At 39.6% G+C, this 22,490-nt stretch overlaps 1 protein-coding gene across 2 annotated transcripts in view; it reads right to left on the bottom strand.

Moving 5' to 3' along the window:
* The window catches only part of zfpm1 (zinc finger protein, FOG family member 1), a 111,328-nt gene that overhangs the window by 30,957 nt on the left and 57,881 nt on the right, over nucleotides 1-22,490 (bottom strand). For both annotated transcript variants that reach the window (XM_086029245.1, XM_086029246.1), the window contains exon 3: nucleotides 17,981-18,118. In XM_086029245.1, coding sequence (XP_085885371.1) covers nucleotides 17,981-18,118 — 138 coding nt within the window. The remainder of the gene's footprint in view (nucleotides 1-17,980; nucleotides 18,119-22,490) is intronic.

Below are 22,490 nucleotides of genomic sequence, written 5' to 3'. Positions count from 1 at the left end.
AGAGAGAGAGAGAGAGTGAGAGAGAGAGAGAACGGGAGCGTTATGTTATGGACTTTTTTTTAATCTTTCGATTTATCTACTAATTAGTAACTACTGGGTTTCAAGGTGCACACGACACGGTGAGTTATATTTTGTTTATTTATTGAATGTTTAAGTCAAAAAGATGACTGTGAATACTATGGAATATCTTTTAGTTTTCACGGTACATGGCGTGGTTCTTTATGGGTGTGACGTAGTAATTAGTAATTAGCAATGGTAGACACTATTTGTCAGTCATAAAATAGTGGTGACAACCATTGGTTGGTCATTTTTGTGATGACAAACTGTAACGTAGCGTGATGGAGTGACGAACTGACGATTACCGTTTGGGTTGACTTAAAATGTTGATGTACTGAAGATGGCCCATCACTGACGAATGACGGGCCGACAAAATTTACTGCCACGCCCACCTCTGCATGTGATCCCCTCAGCTTTTGTGTTTGCTCACTGACCCGCAAGTGTTTATTTGCCCCACATGGCTGCAAGGTCGATTGGCGAGACTATGCGACATCACGTGGATACTATCTAAGGTTTAGAGTGCCGAGCTGGGAGCGCTCGCGCCATGTTGTCGTTGTTTCTGCAGAGGCCAGCTCCGGCATGGAGCTGCACGCACTTGTGTCCCGTGGTTCTCTTTTCTTTTTGTCCCGTCTCCCCGACGACCAGTGGCGACGGACTGTGCTCTTGCCAGCAGCATGCAATGATTGGGCGTTGTCTGGTCGGTGTCAGACTTGTAGCGTGGCAAATCGCCCGCCCCAAGACACAGAACAAATTTATCTGGTAATCTGACATAGCAACCGTCGTGAATGACAAAAAAGTGATGTACTTTGAGCTGGGCATAAGACTGACAACTATTCACATGCACATTCACACCATCATTGAGTGGGAACTGAACCCATGCTGCCAGTAATGCGAATTGCTAGCAGTTTGCTATACACTTCTGAATTAACAAATTTGCTCAAATTACCCTTAACACTGTTGTATTAATAATGAATGGTATTCATTTATGTGAAGACGCCGATCACGTTAATGATTTCTCACAGTAATTAGGAAACACCTGAATATCAATATGCAACACTGTAAATTCTTTTAATGACCACCTCTACAACATCCAAGGAAATCACAATAACCCATCACAAGTTAGCCATTTTAGAACAAGTCCGCGGGCTACTCATATGGTCCTTGGGGGCTGCCTGGTGCCCACGGGGACCATATCGGTGACCCTTACCGTAAAGACTTTGCATGTGTATCTGACGCAGTCAACCAATTTGCGGCCTTACTAAATGACAGCTTACTAAGTGATAAGTAACAGAAAGGAGTAACCCCACACTGATACCCTCCTCAATTCCACCTAATTGATTAAAAAGGACTATTGTTGATATCAAATGAGAAGATCACGGCAGAGCTATTGATTTTTTGACACGGTACAACAGGAAATCTTTATCAAGGTGCTACTCCGACCCCACACTAATAGTTTTGGGTTAAACTATGTTGATTTTCACAGCCAAATCCCAACCTGTACCTCTTGCTTTCTTTCTCCCTCCTTTTCTTACACTCATTATACAAAGAAAGGTGCAACTAATAATGTAGTATTGAGGTAATTGTTGAAAAAAAATTACGATGAAAAATGTTTTCAAAACATTTTCAGTCAACCTGCAACTGTCAGTTTGTCCTGAACAGTCCACTTCACAATACTGAGCTCACGTTTGATAAATGAGAGCATAGTTACCAATATGTATAAAAACAAAACGTACAATCCCACAATTGCTTGGTGGCGCTCACTGGGGGCAACTTGGGTGTTGAAGTGCATATTGCTTCTCCGGACAGTGCCGGGCCAGGCGCTCACCATTAAGCCCGACCTCAAGGTCTGGCTCCAGATGGGGCGCCAGGTGACCGGGCGAGGAAAAAATGTAATTTAATTTTAATTTAATTAGTGATCAAAGGAGGTTCGGAGTCATGCTTGGGTGATCCCTAACCTAGGAACTTTCAATTTTGATCCATGCCCTAAGTCAGTGTTTCTCAACCTTTAATGGGCAAGGCACATATTTCCCATTGGAAAAAAAATCTCACGGCAGACCACTTAGCAAAACAATTCAGAAAAAGTGAATGTACCTTATGTACCTTCTGTCATGTAGTTCAAGAACATGTTATTGTTTCGCCTGTTACTATATGTGGTTGGCATATATAAGTGAAAAAAACATTTTTTTTTAATTAGGAAATATATTTTTGGGTCAAAATAATTGACAATGGATCATTTCCCGTAGCACATTAGGCACGCTAGTTGAGGATCACTGATTTAAATTCCCTTTTTGCTATATGAGTCAAAGTTGTACAGTGAATCCCCCAAAAAATGACACCGTCTGTCTATTCATGAGGACTGATTCATAACAACATCCTATTTCGACCAGGAATTAGCCACCTAACAAACGGAAAAGAAGCGACTATGGCAGTTGACGTTTTTCATTTTTCACAGTTCGCCCTTGACATAGGTCTGTGCGCTTTCAAACGCTAAATTGGGTCGACTGTGCGTTAGGCGTCTAAATCTTGTAAGCATAATCAAAGACATGATGTTCATATTAGTGAGGATTCTCGCGACAATTTTGTTCTGTAAAGGGCTTCATCTGAATAACGAGAGGTCTGATTGCTTTTCGCTTTTCTCCTTGTTACTCTCTCACAAACGATCTTCCACACCGCACCCGAGAGTCCAGCAGGATGAGCTCAGTGGCAGATACATATTTCTCGGATAGGCATCTACTGCTCAGGACCACGCAATCATTTCCATTTTACCCTCTGTTGCACAGTCAAGATAAGACACCTGCGTTGCCTCGCTAATCAGATGCGCTTCAACAGAACTTTATCATTGACATTTACCACTGTTTACCCAACTAATTTCTCTTAACTGCACTGCTGAACTTTTATCTACAAAATACATACACTACCAGAAAAGAGCAAGAAGCAAACATGCAAATTCGCAAATATGCAAAGAAAGATAAAATGAAAGGGGGGGAAATAACTAAAAACATTTTTATTCAGAAGAGGAATGAAGTGAAGACAGAGGTTAAGTTACCTTGCGCTGCTGATGAGATGAGAACAGTTTCTCCCACCTCCATCTTCACCCAACAAATAAATGCAAAGAACACTGACATTCACCATAAAAAAAACAAAAACAAAAAGCCTTCGGACCGACTGATGGTGAGCTGTTATTTTGTTTGCTGATGAAAAAACAACAACTATTCTTTAACCTTGTTGTGTGGGCCATGGGATCACATGGGGAAAAAAAATCCCATTACTCTCACATTTTAAACCTGTTGACTGACAATGCTACATATGATGTTACTAATATTTTTTTAATGAGAGACTTATTACTTGTGTGCCATTTGATACAAACTTCACCATATGCTGTAAATCACACCAGCCCCAAAACAGTCATAAACATCACATGACCAAACCCAGAAAACAGGTGAGCCATGATTGGCCATTACCTGAGCCCTTAGGCACTGTGATGTCATTTTCAGTCCACAGCAAGTGGCAAAATGGCCGCCCCCTGAAATGGATAAAAACGGGGTGGATTTTGCTGCTTATAGGATTAATCATTGACCACAAACGGAGTTCCCATAATCCCACAATAGTACTAAATACCTGTACCATGTCTGCCTCACATTGAATAGGTTTGAAAGTCGGTTGGAACCCCGAGCTTGCGTGGAATCTCTCTAGGTACTGTAGAATCCGCCCACATCCCAAAACCATGCTTCTTGGGTGAACTGAAGGTGCCCATCGGTGTGAATGATTTTCTATACGGCCTGCAATTAACTGGCGGCAGAGTGTACCCCACCTCTCGCCTGTAGTTTTCACAAGCTGATAATGGGCGCTCGTAATTTGGAGCACGAATGCCCATCTTTACAGCCCACTTTTCCGAGTTGCTACCTTTGAGTCATTGACGTTGTCTTTGAACCTTTTCTCTTCAAGCCTGTTAATAATGAGTCAGTCATTGTTACGGGGTCAGAAATGCTAATAGGATGTTTCAAGTAGCGCAAATCTTGTTACTTGCGTGAAAAGTAAATCAGCTGTGAAACTTTGAATCAGAGCAATCAAGACAATGTAAGTCCATCCAAGCATGTGTTTTAGGAGCTCAGCCAGTCGCTAAATCACACCCTGGCCTCCCGCTTCCATCAGCCCTCCCTTTTTGTTCAGCTGTAGCCTGTCACAAATTGAAAGTGAAGACCTTCCAGAAACTATCCCTGATAATCGCATAAATTAATTAGAAAATGTTACTTGACATTCTCCAAGCAGAGACAGATTGAGGGGGAAAAAAGATTGAGGCAAAGTCACAAAATTAATTGTATGGTATGTGACTCTGATAATTAATTCAAGTCTCCTTTAAAAACTCCTTCTGGCACTCAATGAAAAAGGATGTTTCAATCAAACCAGTATCGGCAGTGGTCAGGAAAGGAAACATGGAAAAGTTAAAGAGTGACAGACTCGCTCGACATGCTCAGGGTCATTTAGAGGTTCACCAATTAAACAGAAGCGACCAGAAAGGGAAGCGAGAACAAACGAAGACAACATGAGAGGGACCCTTAAAGACAGACAGTGTCCATATCTAGAAAGAGTGCACAGATACTGTGGACAAAGGCCTCTCCAGCTTTCATGGTAACTCAGAACTTTTGATTTTGAAGTGGAGAAGATTTTAGAGTTTGGAGGATTATTGCAATTATTCTTTGAAGGCATTAACCACCCTTCTTCAGTCAGATCGATTCATATAGAGCAGCAGGTCGCAACCTTTTGTATGCCCTGCAGCCCTTGTAGGGATTGGATGTTTTTGCGCACAGCCTACAATAGCAATATTTGAAAACAAGAAGGTACATTTATACAAGATATATTTTTAAAAATACATTAAGTTGCCTTAACACTGAATTGTTAGCACCACTTCAATGCCTCAAGTGTCTTTTTTTTTTTTTTTTTTTTTTTTTAGCTAACCGGAGTACCCCAGAGACTTGCCGCAATCATTCTCCATGTGTACAATATGCATGTACACTATAGATATGCATAAGTAGATTCAATATTGAACGCTGAATCGTACATCAAAGTTGTCACCATATTGGATGTGACAAAGTGGAGTGACATGAGAAGATGCCTCACTGTGCTGATGTACCAACCATTACATAGTCAAAGCCAGGGCTCATGGCAATACATTTCATTGTCAATACTGAACAATTACTTTTGATATTATTTGGCAATTTAAGAGAATTTCTTGACTTGTGGCTGACACTATGGGATTACATTCAGTAATTGATTTTATTCAGGGATTGTCATTATTAGTACTTACATTTATATAAACAACCAAATGTGAAGACAATTTATCAAAAGCGGTTCAGGAAATGTTTGTGCTATTCATTAAAAAAAATTCACATCTCATCTTCATTTTAGGATCTGGTCACTATAGACATAGAATAAATATTTACTGTTGATATTTCAATCTTTATAATCACAGTAACAGTGTTACATACAAATAAAACACTCAGTAAATATTAAAAAAAATACATCAGTCGGTTTGTCTCTTACCTATAACCTAAATGTTTAAGGATTAAACATTTTTTAATCATCAATTTGAAAATGTATATATCATTATTTTTGGTGTCCATCTGTTCCCGAAATATAGAGAGCTTTATGAAGTTCAGCCCGTTCACTTATATTCGTTTATGAAGCAGATCTGCCACATTCAATATGGTGGACACGCTTATGTATTGCAGCAACAGGCCAACTGCGCACTGAGGCGTCTCTGTATTGCATGTCCGTGGCGTACGCGTACTCACTTGACATTTTGCTTTTCACCGATCACACATCACTCTCATACAGTCATGCCTCGAGGGATTTGATATTGACTTATACATTATTTTTTTATGGCTAAACTTATCAACACTACAACTTGAAATTTACAACAAAATGAGTTCCTATCAACTGCAACAGAAAACAACGGGTATTTTTTCAATAATGACTAAATATAAAAGATATAAATAATGTTATGCTAACATACTATGTACAAAGAGCATCATTACCTGTTAAATTAAAGGCCCGCGGCTGAGTGCCGTGGTGATCTACAGTCTGTGTATGTCAAGGATTTATTTTCAGAGAAGAAGCTGCAGTTCAAGCCATAAATATGACGGACTGGTAATCAGCCTGCTAATGTGCTATCTGGCCACAAACGCCTTCCTGCTGTGTGGATGGCAGACATAATGGAGAAATGTCCAAGATGATGAGCACATTGAAAGGACGAGGTGAGTGACACCTCACAGACAGGCTGGAGAGACGAGATGTTGCTGAGGGAGAGGACCATTTGTCAGTCATATCAGGAAAGGCAAGAGAAGACGAAGGCTGCAGCCCAGTGTTCCTCAGACTGCTCAATTCAGATAATATATAACATGCTTTAACAGCAGTAATGACCGGAACTGATCTTTGACCCATGGCAAGGTTCTACATTCACAGTGGCCCGAGGGCCGGGGCCACTATGTGATTGATTCAGGCCACCCGAAGTTCACTTACGCTGGCCCGGCTGGGCCAGTGAAATTGAATTCATAAATACAATGAAATCAACATGTTTTGTAATATTCAATATTTGGAGTTTTATCCACTTAAATTGATCAATCGATATGGATCGCTTTACTGTCCTGCACAATTTATTTTTGCGTAAGGTTAAATCCTTGCATAGGGAATTGCTAGAACAAGATATAAAGCCCCGAAAACATAACATGTTAAATAGTTAGAATTTATATGCTAATAACGCAGGATAACGACACTAAATATGAGCTAATCATTGAAACTTATTATATCATATAATTGAATATACATGACCAGTGATGGTTTTGGTAGCACCATTCAAAAAGGCTTAATGTAGGACCCTGTCAGAGTGAATTTTTCTTGTGCATTTCAGTGTAAATTGAATGAAAATTAGGCAAGCATAGTGGAGTATTAATTCACGTGGCTATGTAATGGCTGGACACCAGTCCGGAATATACCTGCCTCTCACCCAAAGTCAGCTCACCCGTGACCCTACTGAGGACAAGTGCTATTGAAAAATGGGGAGACGGAACATTCTTCACCCATTTCATACTGACCTAATTGCTAAAAGTGGGAATATTGCAAGAATCTTATTTGGCAATGAAGCATTAAGCAAATGATCAACCTGAATTCAAATGAAGCAGTAACGAGGTATTAGTGGTTCTGGCAATGCCGTAACATTATGTTAAGTTCATTCCGTAACATTATGTTAAATTCACAGGACGATGGAAGGCATCCTCAAACATTCCACGAGGCATTTACCAGATTAACATTTATTCAAGGCCTAAATACCATCTAGGTCATACAACTGGATGTGCTGCCTGTAGATTACTACTTTGCTGCAACCAGCAGCTGTGCTTTCTTTAGTCTCAACTAGTTTGAAAACAAGAACATCAGCGATGACAAATTGTGATAAACCCACTCAGACTTATCGTGCACAAGTTCTCAGGGCAGTGCGACACTGGTATCAACCCAGATGTCCAGAACATGTCAAGAAAAAAAATGGAAATATAATATTTTAGCAAATAACAATCAATCCATTCATTTTCTCCATAGTTGATCATGAAAATGTAGTCAAATGTCAATCTCAAAAGTATGCAAAAGTCAGGTTGGCTAAATTGTTGGTAGGTTACCCAACCAAAAAAGATGGAAAACGAGAATGAACTAATGACAGTAAGGCATTGCTGTTTTTCTGGTTCAACAGAATTATCAAACTAACTCATGACACCTCTCAGGGACAAAACTGATACAGATAATAATGAAGAATGTTTTCATGCCAACATTTTTTTTGAACCAACATTAAGACAAGGGCAATAACATCCTTATAGCAACAAATCAAAAATAAAAGCAGACCACTATATACAAAACAAACAATCAACATTACAAAAGCCAATATACACAAAAACGCACAAGAATGTCAGCGCCACAACAACAAAAATTGTCGTTTACAAATGACTCAATTAAGATCAAAGTCCAATGTATCCATATTAATGTCTCCAAAGTATCCGTCTTAAAACCTCCCATCTTCTTTAAAAATAAACTGTTTTCCTATTAGTATAATTACATTTACAAGATCAGGTTATAAAATCCCCAAAGCGTCACTGAAGCTATATCTATTTTTTGGCATAAATCCATTTCCTTCAACATGTTTCAACATCTCTCCAAAAGGAGGACACAATATAACAATGCCAAAACAAGTGTGTCAAGGACTCTGATTCTGAGAAACAAAAGCGACATTCACCAGATTCAACTCGTCTCCAAATATTTGTCGTTTTCGCAAAAAAATTATATACTACTTTAATTGAAAAATATCTGTTTTATACATCTACAGTGTTATTCCAAATGAACTTAAATATCCTATTCCAGGGTAAAGGGCAATCAAACATGTCCTCCCACCTCCTGTATGCATTGCACGGTCCTATCTTAAGTAGATTTAAGCCATGTGTTGTTTGATTTATTTTCAAACCTTTTTACCATTTTGAGCCTCTTATTGGTGGATGGCAAACTAAAAGTTTAGTTGTATTTGTACTTATTAATTAGCTGTTTCCAGTCTCTTCCTAGTGTTGCAATGAATTGCATGTATGAATGGGTCGAACAAACCGTACCAAACAGTTCTAAATTCTTCAGATTCCTTATTTTGCCATTTACGCAATATCATTAACAAAACTCACACCTTTATTCACAAGTTTTTCCCAACAAAACAAATGTCCATCAAAGAGGAAAATAGAGTGAAATCAAACAAAAAGGTTCAGCAATTCCAGCCCCACACATTGATAATAATTATACAGGAAATCTCTTTCAATTCAGAGGCACGGTGGGCGACTGGTTAGCATGTCCGCCTCACAGTTCAGAGGTCGTGGGTTCGATCCCGGCCCGGCCTCCCTGTGTGGAGTTTGCATGTTCTCCCCGTGCCTGCATGGGTTTTTTCTGGGTACTCCTGTTTCCTCCCACATTCCAAAAACATGCATTGATTGGACTCTCTAAATTGCCCCTAGGTGTGATTGAGAGTGCAGATGTTTGTCTCTGAGTACCCTGCGATTGGCTGGCAACCAATTCAGGGTGTCCCCCGCCTACTGCCCGAAGACAGCTGGGATAGGCTCCAGCACGCCCGCGACCCTTGTGAGGATAAGCGGTATAGATAATGGATGGATGGATCTCTTTCAATTCTTTCCGTTTTGCCATCCCAAATAAATTCAAAGACCTTCTGCTTCTGTTTGTGGCAGAGATGGCAATGACATAAACAGGTATACAACTATACTACTACTTTACTTAACATAGGTCCTACTCTCTGGGATAACAATACCTGATTCCTCAACGGGTCCATCAATCCACATCACTGTAACTTTAACATCCATTTTGGACGACTAATCCAAAGTATTTTTACATTCATCACAATTAAGCTTTAACACAGATTGTATCCTGACGATTTATACGAGTTTGTAAACATTGAGGTTTTGGACTAAGAAGGAAGCATGTATCATCAGCATACATTGATATTTGTCTTTCAATCTTTCCGGCAACCTTTTGAGGCAATCACAGCAGTCTAACTAGTTCGCTAACTGATTAAGACTTCTGAACCTGTTGACAGGTACCTCGTTAATTTCAGTAGATTTGTATTTTGTTTTTTATTTGAATCAATTTCAAGTGACTTCAGTAAGGCTACTTCTTTCTTTAAGGGTAAGCTTACCAACAATTCTGCCTAGCTGTGCAGAACAAAGACAAACCTTCACAATCTCCTTCAGGTATGACCCACAGTGACAAGACAAGCCCTCTGGCCGTGTGACAGCCAATCAGCATCCCCTGCCATCTTGAGTGACATCTCAAATTGACAGCCAGCAAAGGGGCACCCTTCTCTTGAGATGCAAGGGAGTCTGCTGGTTGGAGATACGGTGCAAGGAGACAGAGTCGGAGCACAGTAAACTCCACGTATGCAAGAGATGGATGGATGTGGGTCAGCTCAACTCTCATGCAGCTCACGCTTATTCTGTAACTACACTAACTATTTTAATGTACTTGAGTTTCTGTCCTCCCACAAGAGCCCACAGAAGAATTTCAATGGAAATACAAACAGAGACTTTGGAGCAAAAATGATGACTTTCACTTCTTCCCCCCCAAAATTTTTTTTCTTTTTTTTTTTTTGCACAGACGAGGATTTTGTCCAGCATTCCACTGCCATATCAAAACTTAAAATGTCTACATTTTACTTCAGTTTTAAAACAGTGGACTTCAATCCTGTTCCTCAAGGGCCACTGTCCTGCCTGTTTTCCATTTCTCCTTGTTGCAACACATTTCAGATTCATCTGATGAGGATCGTTATCCAGCTTCTGTAGACCTTGTTGATTATCTGATCATTTGAATCAGGTGTGTTGTAGCAGAAAGAAATGGAAAACAAGCAGGACAGTGGTCCTTGAGGAACAGGACTAAAGAACCCGTATTAAAAAACACAACAAACAACCAAAAATACAACAAATACAACTTTAAAACACAATAAATGTTTGGGTTTTTTTTACCTGGCGAGAATGCACCAAAATGTTTCTTATTTAATATATATATATATATATATATGTATGTAACATTGCTAAAATGTTCCTCCATCTGTTCCAAAGATCCAACTAGTTACAAAAATGTAACATTTCAATGATGACTATGATAAGAGAGAATATTAAATCGACAGTCAAACTGAAATGCGATATGTAAGGTACTTTAGTTAACAGCACCAACAAGACAAATGATATCTCCCACAGCCTTCCAACTCTTAACCCGAGCCACTTCCCATCGCTCACCTCTAATTTCGCTATCTCAATTGGCCCTCTTAAATCTCTCACCCCTCATCTGTGCCTCTCATTGATCCTTAATCCCTCACCCATTTTCACCCCTCATTATCTCTGCGCGCTCAACTCAATATTCTTTATTCCTCACTGTTTCTATAAGGGCCGTGCTCCCTCACCTTCATCTCACCTGCCCCTTTAAAGGGGAAATAGTATGGAACATGTACTTGGCAATAGTTTGCACAGTGCTGTATATAAATAAATGGGTGTCTGGAGTGTCTTTGCATGCATCAGGTGTGAAAATATACAACAAAGTAAAGATTTTGTGACCAACTTATTGCCTAATATGTATCTGTGAACACATTCATTGTTAATTTTAAGTTCATTCAGTGGCTTGGTGATGAAGAGCTGCTGAAGTGAAATGCAGCTTGCTCTGTCTTTATGGGGCTCGAGTGCACTTCACACTTCGCGTTCTCTTTTTTAGGCTTTGTCTACACGTAGCCGGGATTTTTTAACAACCGGCCTTAGACTCAGGGCTCAACAAGTGGTCACCCCGTAGCGTCACCCCCTAGGTGTCATGGCAGCAAATGGAAATGAAAGCTGTACTTGGCCTCAGTTCTGCAGTTGAAGGGGGTCACTTCCGCAAGGCAAAAAAAGGGGTGTAAAGTATCATTGAGTGTGATAAGTGCATTGTGTCTTCATGCTCCCATACACAGTAATTAACTACTGCATGATAACTCAATTTGCACAGAACCTAGTAAATATTACTCACACTTATTAAGGCAACCATTAGAATGCTTTATTGGGAAGGATAAGCGCCAAGCAGTGCTAAGGCAAGCAGGAAAATATGCCTGACTTGGCTGACTTGCTTGCGGAGTATAGATGTTTTCAAAGGATGTTCAACTTTAAAAGGCCCTGTGAGGCTATTCTTTGCTGTTCTTATTATTGAAATGAGTGTGTTATTATGATAGGTACTAACATACCGCAAAGAATATTAGATTGGAAAATATAGCAAAATTAATAAACATAAATTTCAATCATATCTGAGCCCTTTCAATATTGTAAAAGTTGAATGTTTTTGTTCTTTGGTGGGATTTTGTGAAATTGCAAAGCTGTAGCCTTTAATAAATACCATTACAAAAAACAAGCTCTTCAGTTGAGTAAAATGAATTGATAGATTGGCCATATTGGCCAGATTGGATAGATTTTTAATGTTAAAAAATTTAAAAATAATAAAAAATTACGGTGAAAACAAAGAAATGTGCGTATCATTTAAAAAGATATATACTCTAATGTTTAAAATGTGTGAAAAAGGTACATTTTACAGTATAATTTTGGCAAAACTATAGCATATGGAGTTGTGCACGCTTAAATTTACAGTACAAATCTCTAGATTGTTAGCCAAACATAAACCATCATTTTTACAGAAACAAGCACGTTAAAACAGTGGTCCACTGTAAAAAATAAAAATAAAACAACAACAACATCAACAAAAAAAAAAAAAAAACATTAAATCGTAATTACTGTTAAATGGAAAATATCAGCAGTAAAATCATTTACCATTGTAAATGGTATCTTATCATAACAAAAGCATTCAATCTCACAAAGAAATAGTAAGAATAAAGATCCTTCATAGGGCCGGGCGATAAGATCTCTATCAATACAAAATGCCTTTGATAAAATGTTCAACAGAGAAAAAAATAAAATCAGAAAGCATACCCCGACCACTGCATTGTGCGTGTTGTAGGCAGCACACAGCGGTCTCCAAGTCCAAACACGAAGAAGAAGCAGCTAAACCAGCGACGCATGCATGCGGCATACTCATGCGAAATGAAAGAGTCACTTTGTTCAAATAAATGACCAGTGGACTCAGTACAATAATTTGATATTATGCATACTAACCCAATTAAACACCTCTGGATGGAGACGTGGTATACAAGTAAAGGGGTTCCCTGTCTTTGACGTGCTAGCAACAGTATTAGCCATGTCCGACTCTCGGCATCGCAGATAAGTCAAAATCAAGCAAGTAAAATAAGAATGGACTAAGGCAATAATGAGTCCGCTAAAAAGATAAAGTAGTCCCAAGACAGTTGGACAACGCTACTGCATGCTCTGCAAGAGACAGAATATTACTTCACTTACATTGTATGAACATTGAATGAAGGCAAATGTATGTGCATAAACAATACTGCTTTGGGGTGGCACATAATGCAAATAAGCATTTACAATGCACTGGTGGAGGTGAAACTGCACAATACCCGACATGAGAATGTACACAAAAACAGTTTGTTTAAAAATAAATAAATAGGTTAAAAAAAAAATCAATAATTATCAACATTGACTGATATGAAATTCTTTATACTTTACTATATTGTGAGACATTTTTCAGCCATATTGCCCAGCCCTACTAAGCACATTGTTTAATTAAAAAGGAGTTTATTTCATCTCTATATTGACCAGTTTAATTGACTTTCTCATAGTTGTTTTGACCTATTCACGTCTTAATTTAAGAGGTGTATATTAAAATAAAATTACCAAAATTCAACCTCTCCCCGCCCCCGAGTTCAATAGTATAAAAAAAATTATATCGACAACTATAAAATACTTATATATATATATTGTGATATACTTTTCAGTCATGTCGCCCATTTTTGTTTTTATTATTCATCCAATTACTCTTGTACTGAAAGAAAAATAGCCCAAATTTGGAGGATAAAAAGCAAGATAAAAAGTTAGACCTGCAGTATAACATTTAAATTCAAAATGTTAAAAGAAAAAAGACGGATGTAAATTTTCCTAACTTTAAGCCTATGGATCACAGGAGAATGACCCATCAACATGCCCCTACATCTACGATCAATGACAGTCATGCCCCGAATAAAAAATGTCTGTACTGAAAAATGTAGTCACCAAACAAGTATACCGTTCAGTTTTTCACGCTGTAACAATGAATACCAGTTTAACCTCAAGGGTTGTACTATAGACATCAAGGTTATCTTCTTTTTTTTTTTTTCAAGTGCTTGTGAATTTGATAATTCATCACACTGGATATCAATTCATGCTGTGTCCATCATCTTGCAATTGGACATAAAGCACTTTCACAATTTAGATGGAGATTCTCTTTGGCCACTGACAATGGAGTTATAAGGCGAGTATGTGGGGAGACTGCCAGGCAAGCCAGCTAGCAAATGACAAGGGATTACTGTGACACCATTTGCATATCAAGAAGTTAAAGCTGCGAGGGAGAAAATATCGAACCTTCAAGCCTGCAAGGTCATTCAAAAGATAGTTTTTTTTTTTTTTCTTCACTTCATAATTTATTTTGCATATCATGCAATATGGACAAACTGTAGATTAAAAATGGCAGCTTTAGCAAATCATATCATCCCTGATAGGAAGCAGCTCCCACCTAGACCTTTCTTAAGGCACCTTACTGCCATTGCTCGATCAAAATGACACGAGAACACATGCACGCACACTCGCACACGCACACACTGCTGCGGCAGACAGATGTCATCTTGATTGTTTCAAAATAGAGTACACATCCGCCAACTGAAAATTGCTTGACTCACTAATCCATTCTGAATTATCACTTCAGTTTAATTTATGTCTTTTATTTTATCGGCAGAGGCCACAAAGTCATTGTCTTGTTTCTCACTCTGCCGCAAATAATAATGACAAGAAAAACACTGACCACCAGCTAAAGTTAATATATGCAGTTCAGACTACCACAAACAACAGTGTCAATTATATTGAATGGAAAATTTTGTCCAGTGATGAAACAATACTTTAATGTAACAAGAGGACATACTGAATTGTAAATGAATTTAAATATAAGAGTTTTAAGAGTAAAATCCCAGGTAGGTGTAGCTGATGGCTGCGTTATAAAATAAAACCTCAGCCAATGAAAATGCTATACGGATTGCATTGTCAGTGCATTGCATGCGGTGATATGTATACTTCATTAGTTGTCATCACAGAAATGATGAATGCAGTTATCCGCCATTTGTTCTCCATGAGTTGGCTCTGTGCCTATAAGTGGAACTTTTAAAGTGGAATGCTTCTGAAATGGTACAATTTGTATTTTGTCAACAATTTGGGGAAAGAGGTCTCTTTTCATAAGAGAATTCAGCATTCATACTTCAAGTGAGCTACATTTTAGTCTTCGTATGAGGCGGCTCAACTCACAAGCAAAAGCAGTTAACTGGCTGCAGGTTCACCACAGAGTTGTTGAGTACACAATCATGAACCAAACAATTTAATGTTCACAGTGCTGAGGTTTTATTATTTTTTTGTACGACAGCGAAGAGTGAATTTTCCACCCTCTCCACTTTTGTTCCTCTGCAGTTGACACTATTAAAGTTTGAGAAAACGCTGTATCGTGTGCATGCACTTGCTTGACTATTAAAAATGTTAAAAGCTTATAGAAAATATGGCAATAACTCAATTTCCATTATTTCCAATGGGAAATTGTTTCAAAATACCTCTATGATCAAATCAAAGGTCAACCAGTGTCCAGAAGAGAGTGGGCTCAACCCTATTATTTCCACTTTAGTTGTTATTAAGAAGCTAACACGGCTATAAACATTTGTGACACAGTGTTAAAGGTTGTTAAATGTTGACACTCCTGAGCAACTTGGCACAAAGTAAACAGCAAAGCTCCGTAAGATTAAAGGCTAGTCGGAACTTCTCGTCCCTAAAGCCAGTGTCTACAATCAACAACAGTGAGAAACGAGTGGAATGCCAACACTCCCAAAAGAGATAAAACTCTGTTTACTTCCATTCTAGCCAATACACACTTTCTCTCTCATGCGCTTATGGGAAGTGTCTGATACATGATGAGTGTTTTGTATTGAACAATAGTACATTGGCTGGTGGCGCTTGTCCACAATGACGGGCCAGATGACAGGAAGCGAAGAAAAGAAGTGCTGATGTACTGCACGCTGTAGGAGAGGAGAGAAGGGGCTGGGAGGCGGTTAGCAGAGTTGTGAGCTAGCCTGTGATGGAGAGACCAGAGGAGGAGAAGGTGGATGGATGGAGGAAGGGAGCGATGGAGGAAGGGGAGGCTTGACGATAAGAGAAAAATTCAGACTGGTCAAAGTTTCCTTTTTGCCAATCGTGCTCCTGATAAAGACAGCGCCTGCTCCGGAGCTGATAGAGGGCCTATCTCTCTCCCTTTCTCTCCCCCACTCCACCACCTCGCTCAGCCGCCAGTTAGTTTGTGCGGAGGAGTGGGGTGGGAGGCGGGGGTTAAAAAAAAAAAAAAAAACACGAAGGACCATATCAGTACAGCATCATGGTGCTACCATCAACCAGCCACCACGCAGCAATTAATATCGCTCCAATTACTGTTAAAAGGACAAGGCTGGGACAGGACGATAATGAACACATCCTCTCCTCCCCACTGGAGGAATTAAAACACACATACACACGCATGCACGCGCACGCACACACACAAAAACATACACGCACACGCACGCACACAACTGTGTTCACTTGCTTACTCAAACATGCAAATACATAAAATGACCACAGCTTGAAAAGGAACTAGTGAGAGATGCGGTGCTAATCTTTGTGCACTGTTTAACTCATTGAAGACAAAAGAAACAGAAAAATAAACAAACCTCGATAAGAAAGGTATTTTTCTTGTTATCTCCTTCTAGCTGTGTGTGTCTGTTTTGTGTTGTTGTTTTTGACTTGAATACATTTGCATCCCCGGGCTGTCATATTCACATCTCCAGAAAGGAAAAGGTAGGACAACACAAAGGACATTGGAAGACGCCCGACACAAGAGAGGATCGGTTCGGATCTACGAAGTGTGGGAAAAAGTTCATGTTTTTTTAATTGATTTCTGATGACTATGATTAGGCGACTACGCTCGCATATACTCATTTTTATTCTTGTTTTGCTGTGAATGAGAAAAGACTATACATGTACAATACAGAGAAAACGCTGATTAAAGTTTACGTTTACCATGCGCCTCTATGGTGGCGAGTGGAGATATCTTTTTTTTTCAAAAGTAACAAGGCATGTATCTAAATGTAACTTTTTAAAAACAACTGATGGCTGTTTAAGATAGATAACTTTAAATAGGAAGTCAACCCCCCAAAATGTTCTTTACAATAATATGTTCTATGTGCCTCCACGACTCTAAACGCAGCGTATTCTGATTAATATTATGTTTGTGTAATATGAGTTAAGCAGAAAAATCCACCCGTTTCGGTCCATTTCAAGGGGCGGCCATTTTGCCACTTGCTGCCGACCGAAAATGACATCACAGGTGCTCGGGGCTTAGGTAACAACACAACCATGGCTCAGTTTCAGAAAGCAGGTGAGCCATAATTGGTCGTTACCTGAGCCCTGAGCAACTGTGATGTCATTTTCAGTTGACTGCAAGTGACAAAAATGGCCGTCCACTGAGCTGGTTAAAAATAGTCGGATTTTGCTGCTTAACTCATATTCCACAAATGCAATACTAATTAGAATGCCATGTTTAGACTAGTGAAGGCGCATAGAACACAATATTGTCAAGAACATTTTTGGGTTGACTTCTACTTTAAGGTGAGGCGCAACAAGGTGAGAAAAGGTTAAACATCTTGTTAAATAGATTACTCACCCAGTTTATAATATATTCATTTTGTCGACATATTGGAGAAGTAGTGATTCATGATTTATCTTGCATGCTTTCTGAAAATCGGTATATCAAATATGTCCCCAAAAGGGATTTTTATGTATTAACTAGTAGAAATACAAGAACATGTTCCTTCAGACCACTCCCGAACATCAAAATCAAGTAGGAAGGGGATCACACGAGGACATGTTCTTTTTTATGGTTTTATAAGCAGAGAACTAACGCAGCAGCCTGCTGGGGCACAAGTCAGGTTTCAGAGAAGGACGGTGTCGCCACCAAGGGTTGGCGCTACACTTTACACTATTTTTGATTGTGATGACTTAATTGACTTTGACTTCCCCTCCACCCATGCCTTTAATATTGCACATCTTATTTGAGTCAACTTCAAAACAATGACGCGGACAACAGTGAAGGCCTAGTAAAGGACCTCGAGAGTGATACAAAAGTAAATGAAATGAGAATGTGAGAGCTCTGAAGGGTAATTACTCACCTGGACCGCTCCACTGAAACACGCCATCCTCTTCCTGCCCTTCATCTTGCTCTTTACCACCACTGCGTGCCAGCCGTTGCCCGCCTCCATCTTCATCAGCCTCATCGGGGTCTCCATGAATGTCCTGCGTCCTCGGCGCTAGATACAAAACACACAAGGTCGTTAGCGACATTTCCTGTGAGCTTCCCGCTAAACCGTTGCTAATAAGTGGCATTCAAATCTGGACATTCATTGAACTAATCCGGTGTGTGTTTGCAAGCTCTGCATATTTGCCCGTGTGATGTGTGTGAATGTGTCCGGGCAGTGGCTGTTCCTGTCTGCTGATCAAAGGCTACTGTGAAATGGCTACCTGAGCTGTGTAACACAACACCTCGCCACACAGAGCTGGGCCCTTTCATTCCGTCTACAACTGCGGAGAATCACAGATGATGCTTTCACTCTTCCTGCTTTCACCTCCCTCATTTTGGGGCTACAGTATTTCCACTTGTCTTCTGCCAGCATCTCATTTTTTGTCTTTATCGTTGTCCACCAACCTTCTCTCTTGTTCCCTCCACTAAATGTGAGAGTATAGGGGGTGGGGGAATATTCTAGGATTGCTTTTTTTATCGCTATCTTCTTCCCCTTGCCCTGTCACAATTTAGCAAAGACTGAGGCTGCCAGTGTTCTTCTAATCAACACTGATATACCTGCCATTGATCAAGCTGATTACAGAGCCCCATGCTCAGTGATCAAAGAGATCCCTGTGTGGTTCAGCGCATGATCTGACCAGTGTGTGTGTGTGTGTGTGTGGGGGGGGGGGTGTTTGTGTGTGTTTTTCCTGAAAGTCTTCACGTGTGTGTTAATACAAAGCGTTTATCCATGCATGTGTATATGTGAACTTTGCCTGTGCAGCTGTTATCAGTCTGTTTATCAAAAGTCCCTCCCTATTAGCACAACTCGTGATTAGTCAAGATTAGATCAATAGTTACATCACAGCACCTCCGACTATCTGAGTAAAGATCACTCTCTTCTTGTTCTCGAAGTCTTGCGTCACAATCGGGACAAGGGTTATATGAAATTAGGACGTCTCAATTGTATGTATTTGTTTGTCATAGCTTTTTACAATAACGTTTCCTTTATAAATCTACACCGCCTTGCATCTTTACGGCCTCAATGGTCTTTCTTTATTCTGTTGTCCAGCTTCGTGTTAAACCCTTGCTTCTTTGTGCCAAAGTATAGAACTAATACTGAGTCCATCACACATATTTGTTGACGCTTAATCTGCTGAATTCGTAAACTAAAGCATCGTCTCCTTTGTTGAAAGGATGAATAACACTTGGTACTATCAATTGACGAAAAGCGATACAAGAGGATGAGTAACTACTGCATCTAGCTATAATTGAGATTCGGCCACTTTAACTCAGGGGCGGAGCCAGAACGTGGCTAATGGGTGGACCTGGAAAAATCAGGGTGGGCCTGAATATTTCTCTCACTGAGCACAATCCTCCTGTCCCTACACATCGCATATTTAAATAAAATGACAACCTGAATAATGTGAAGTTCGGATATTCCTTAGACAACCACAATTATGCCATTTTTAATATTCAATAAAAAAAAAAAAATAAAGGCAACACAACGACACACTAATTAAAAAATAATTCAATAATAATTTACTAACATTTAAAAGTTTTTTTTTTTTTTTTTTTTCATGAATCCCACCGGGTGGGCAGTCTGTCAATCCGGGTGGGCCTGTGCACACCCAGGCCCACCCGTGGCTCCGCCCCTGCTTCGACTCCATACCCCTGGCATGTTTTTTCAAGCCTCCAACGCTTTAGCTTATACTGCACAAAGGCCGTGTTTACCCGTACATTCCCATTTTGATAACGAGCAATAGCGTCCAATCAATACCCACCATAAAAGGCCCGGCGACCACGAGACACACCCTTCAATGCCAACATTAATAATGTAACTGTTGAAAGATTGGATCTGCGTTGTCAAATACAGCAGCGCTCTCACACTCATACACACACACACACACACACACACACACACATCAAATCATCTGACGTCTACCTTTCAAATTATTCTACATGCAATCACTTTATGCAGCAACATACTGTACAAACAACAAAGGACAATCCAAACACAAGCACACACAAGAACACACACACAAATACCCCGTCCGCCGCCCACCCCCACCCGTCTAAATAGTGCCATTATTTTCAGCTATAAATCACATTGAATGGCACATTGATTTTATCCGGCAGGGGATGGAGCGTGGGAGGGGAGCTGGAGACACAGTTATTGCGTTTAATATTATCAATATTATCTCCCATATCATCTCAGACAGGGAGGCAGGTATCAGGAGGAGTCGACAGACACTTCTCTGCCAAAACCCTCCCTCCCCCCGCATAGCAAGACAGTCTCCATCAATCTGATAAGCTGAACTTCCCCTGTCAAACTGGCAGGGCAAAGTCATCCAACAATCTCACCTCCTAACTCATTTCTATATTTGTTTTTTTTGTTTGTTTTTTTGCTTTCATTCTGCCCTTTTGTGTATTTCTTCCTTCTTGCATATACGCTGTAGTGGCTGCATAGAGGCTGACACAAGGTAGATGTGACCTTGCAATAGCTGTGTAGTGAAGTCTTTGCAGCAGCTGCACCAACGTCTGGAGTGGTACTCTTTAACCACAAACTCACGATCCAATAAACAATCAATGTAGTGAAGAGATGAATAGCACAAGAGGAAAAGCACTCGTGAAGCTTCACACTACGATTCACTGCATGGTGCAGACATGCTTCTCACCAAAATGATCAGGTGCGCTGTACTGTTGGATTGTATTTTTGTTTTTATCTTGAATGTAATGTTCAAGGCAAGCGCATGATCAATCGGACAAAGGCAATTTAAAAAATGCTAAAAGTCTTTTCATAACAGGTTACAGCACGGTCCAAAGAAAGATTTGAGCAGTTTGGAGTTTCACACATGATATTTTTTATATCAATTTGGCTCTGTTTTTTAAATCATATACAGTAGGCCTACTTTGACTATGACATGTCTGGTCTTTTTCAGCCTATCACTCTAGGGGAAACCGCTATAGTATTAAAAAAAAAAAAAAGGGAAAAAAAAGAAAACAATTAAACAGCCACAGTGGAGCAGAGCTTAATGAGCATTTGGATGATTTATTGTTTACTATTTATGGGTAGAATATAATTAATATACAATGTGTGGGAAAATAAAAGACAACCGATGATACACTTGCTACTGTCAAATCACTGACATAAATGGAAAAAGAAGGGTCAACTATCTAGCCCGTGCACACACTTTTAAACAAAGGAGACTCGTGTATCCGGTCTCTTGAGGCCAAGGTGAAGCATAAGAGAAAGAATGTAGGAGTCCAAACATTCCCAGTTGGAGTCCAGCCAAGCACCATATCTTGAATTTCCCTCTGATCTCGCTGGTGGATATAAAGCCATAAAAATGTTTTAAATCAAACACAAAGGTCTGCAAATTATTCCCGGTTCCCAACTAATAGTTAAAAACAAAGAAACGTGAATAAAAACACAGATGAGTGGTTTGCACAGTACCCACTCATGCCTTTATGTACAGTTTCCATGTTCTACCTGGAAGTTTGTGTGTGGTCCAGCTTTCTCACATTAGGCTCACTGCAGCAAAGACTCTAAATTGTCTTTTGGTGTGAATGTGAGTGGGGATGGTCATCTGTGTCAATGCGTCAGGCAAGTGGGTGATTGGTGATCTGTCCAGGGTGTCCAGCTCTAAGTCATCTTAAGTCAGCTAGAGTAGACTCAGCCTGCATGAGCCTACATTTGATTAAGTAGTGTAGAAAACAGATGAATTGATGTCTATAGAAAAAAAAAAAAAAGACAGACAATTCCCTCCTAAACACATTATTTAGACTTGCACTCGAAATATACAATGCAAAACGGTCCATCATGATACAACAGAAAATAAATATTATTATGGATTACATAAACTATTTTTTTTCCATTCTTGAGATCAAGGTGTTATAAGCATTCAAAACAATTTCACTGCCAGGAAGAAAGCATTTTTTTATATCTCTACTTTGCTTTTAAATGACTTTAAATATTTCATTTGTAAACGTGTTTTAATTGTTGTCAATGTACATTCATTTAATAATTCTTAGTTAGCTACTTTTGCTTTCTCAGAATTTCCTTTGCCTTTGAAAGTTTTTAGCTGTTTGTTAATAAATGCTTGTAGGTGTTGTGTGGATGAAATGCGCTCTATACTGTAAATAAAGCTGCCTTGCCTTACCTTCTAAAACATGAACACATGATCAAAAATGGATGCGGTTGCCTCCAAAAAGGACATGACAGTCGGAGGTCAAAACTGGGTCACACATTGACTAATCAGTAAACTTTCGGCTAGGCTTCCTGTGATCTAGAAGTATGATTGTGGAACCTTTTGGTAAGAAAGGAACACGTGTTTGCAACTGTTGAGAAATTCTGAGAAGAGAGAGGGAAAATAACAGAGGAAAAATAAACCCACAACAGA

Source organism: Filicampus tigris, chromosome 4, assembly GCF_054856515.1.
Source record: "Filicampus tigris isolate MCC_2025a chromosome 4, RoL_Ftig_1.0, whole genome shotgun sequence".
NCBI classification, from domain to species: Eukaryota; Metazoa; Chordata; class Actinopteri; order Syngnathiformes; family Syngnathidae; genus Filicampus; species Filicampus tigris.
The sequence above is the reverse complement of the archived record's forward strand: the minus strand, read 5'-3'. Positions and strand labels throughout refer to the sequence as shown.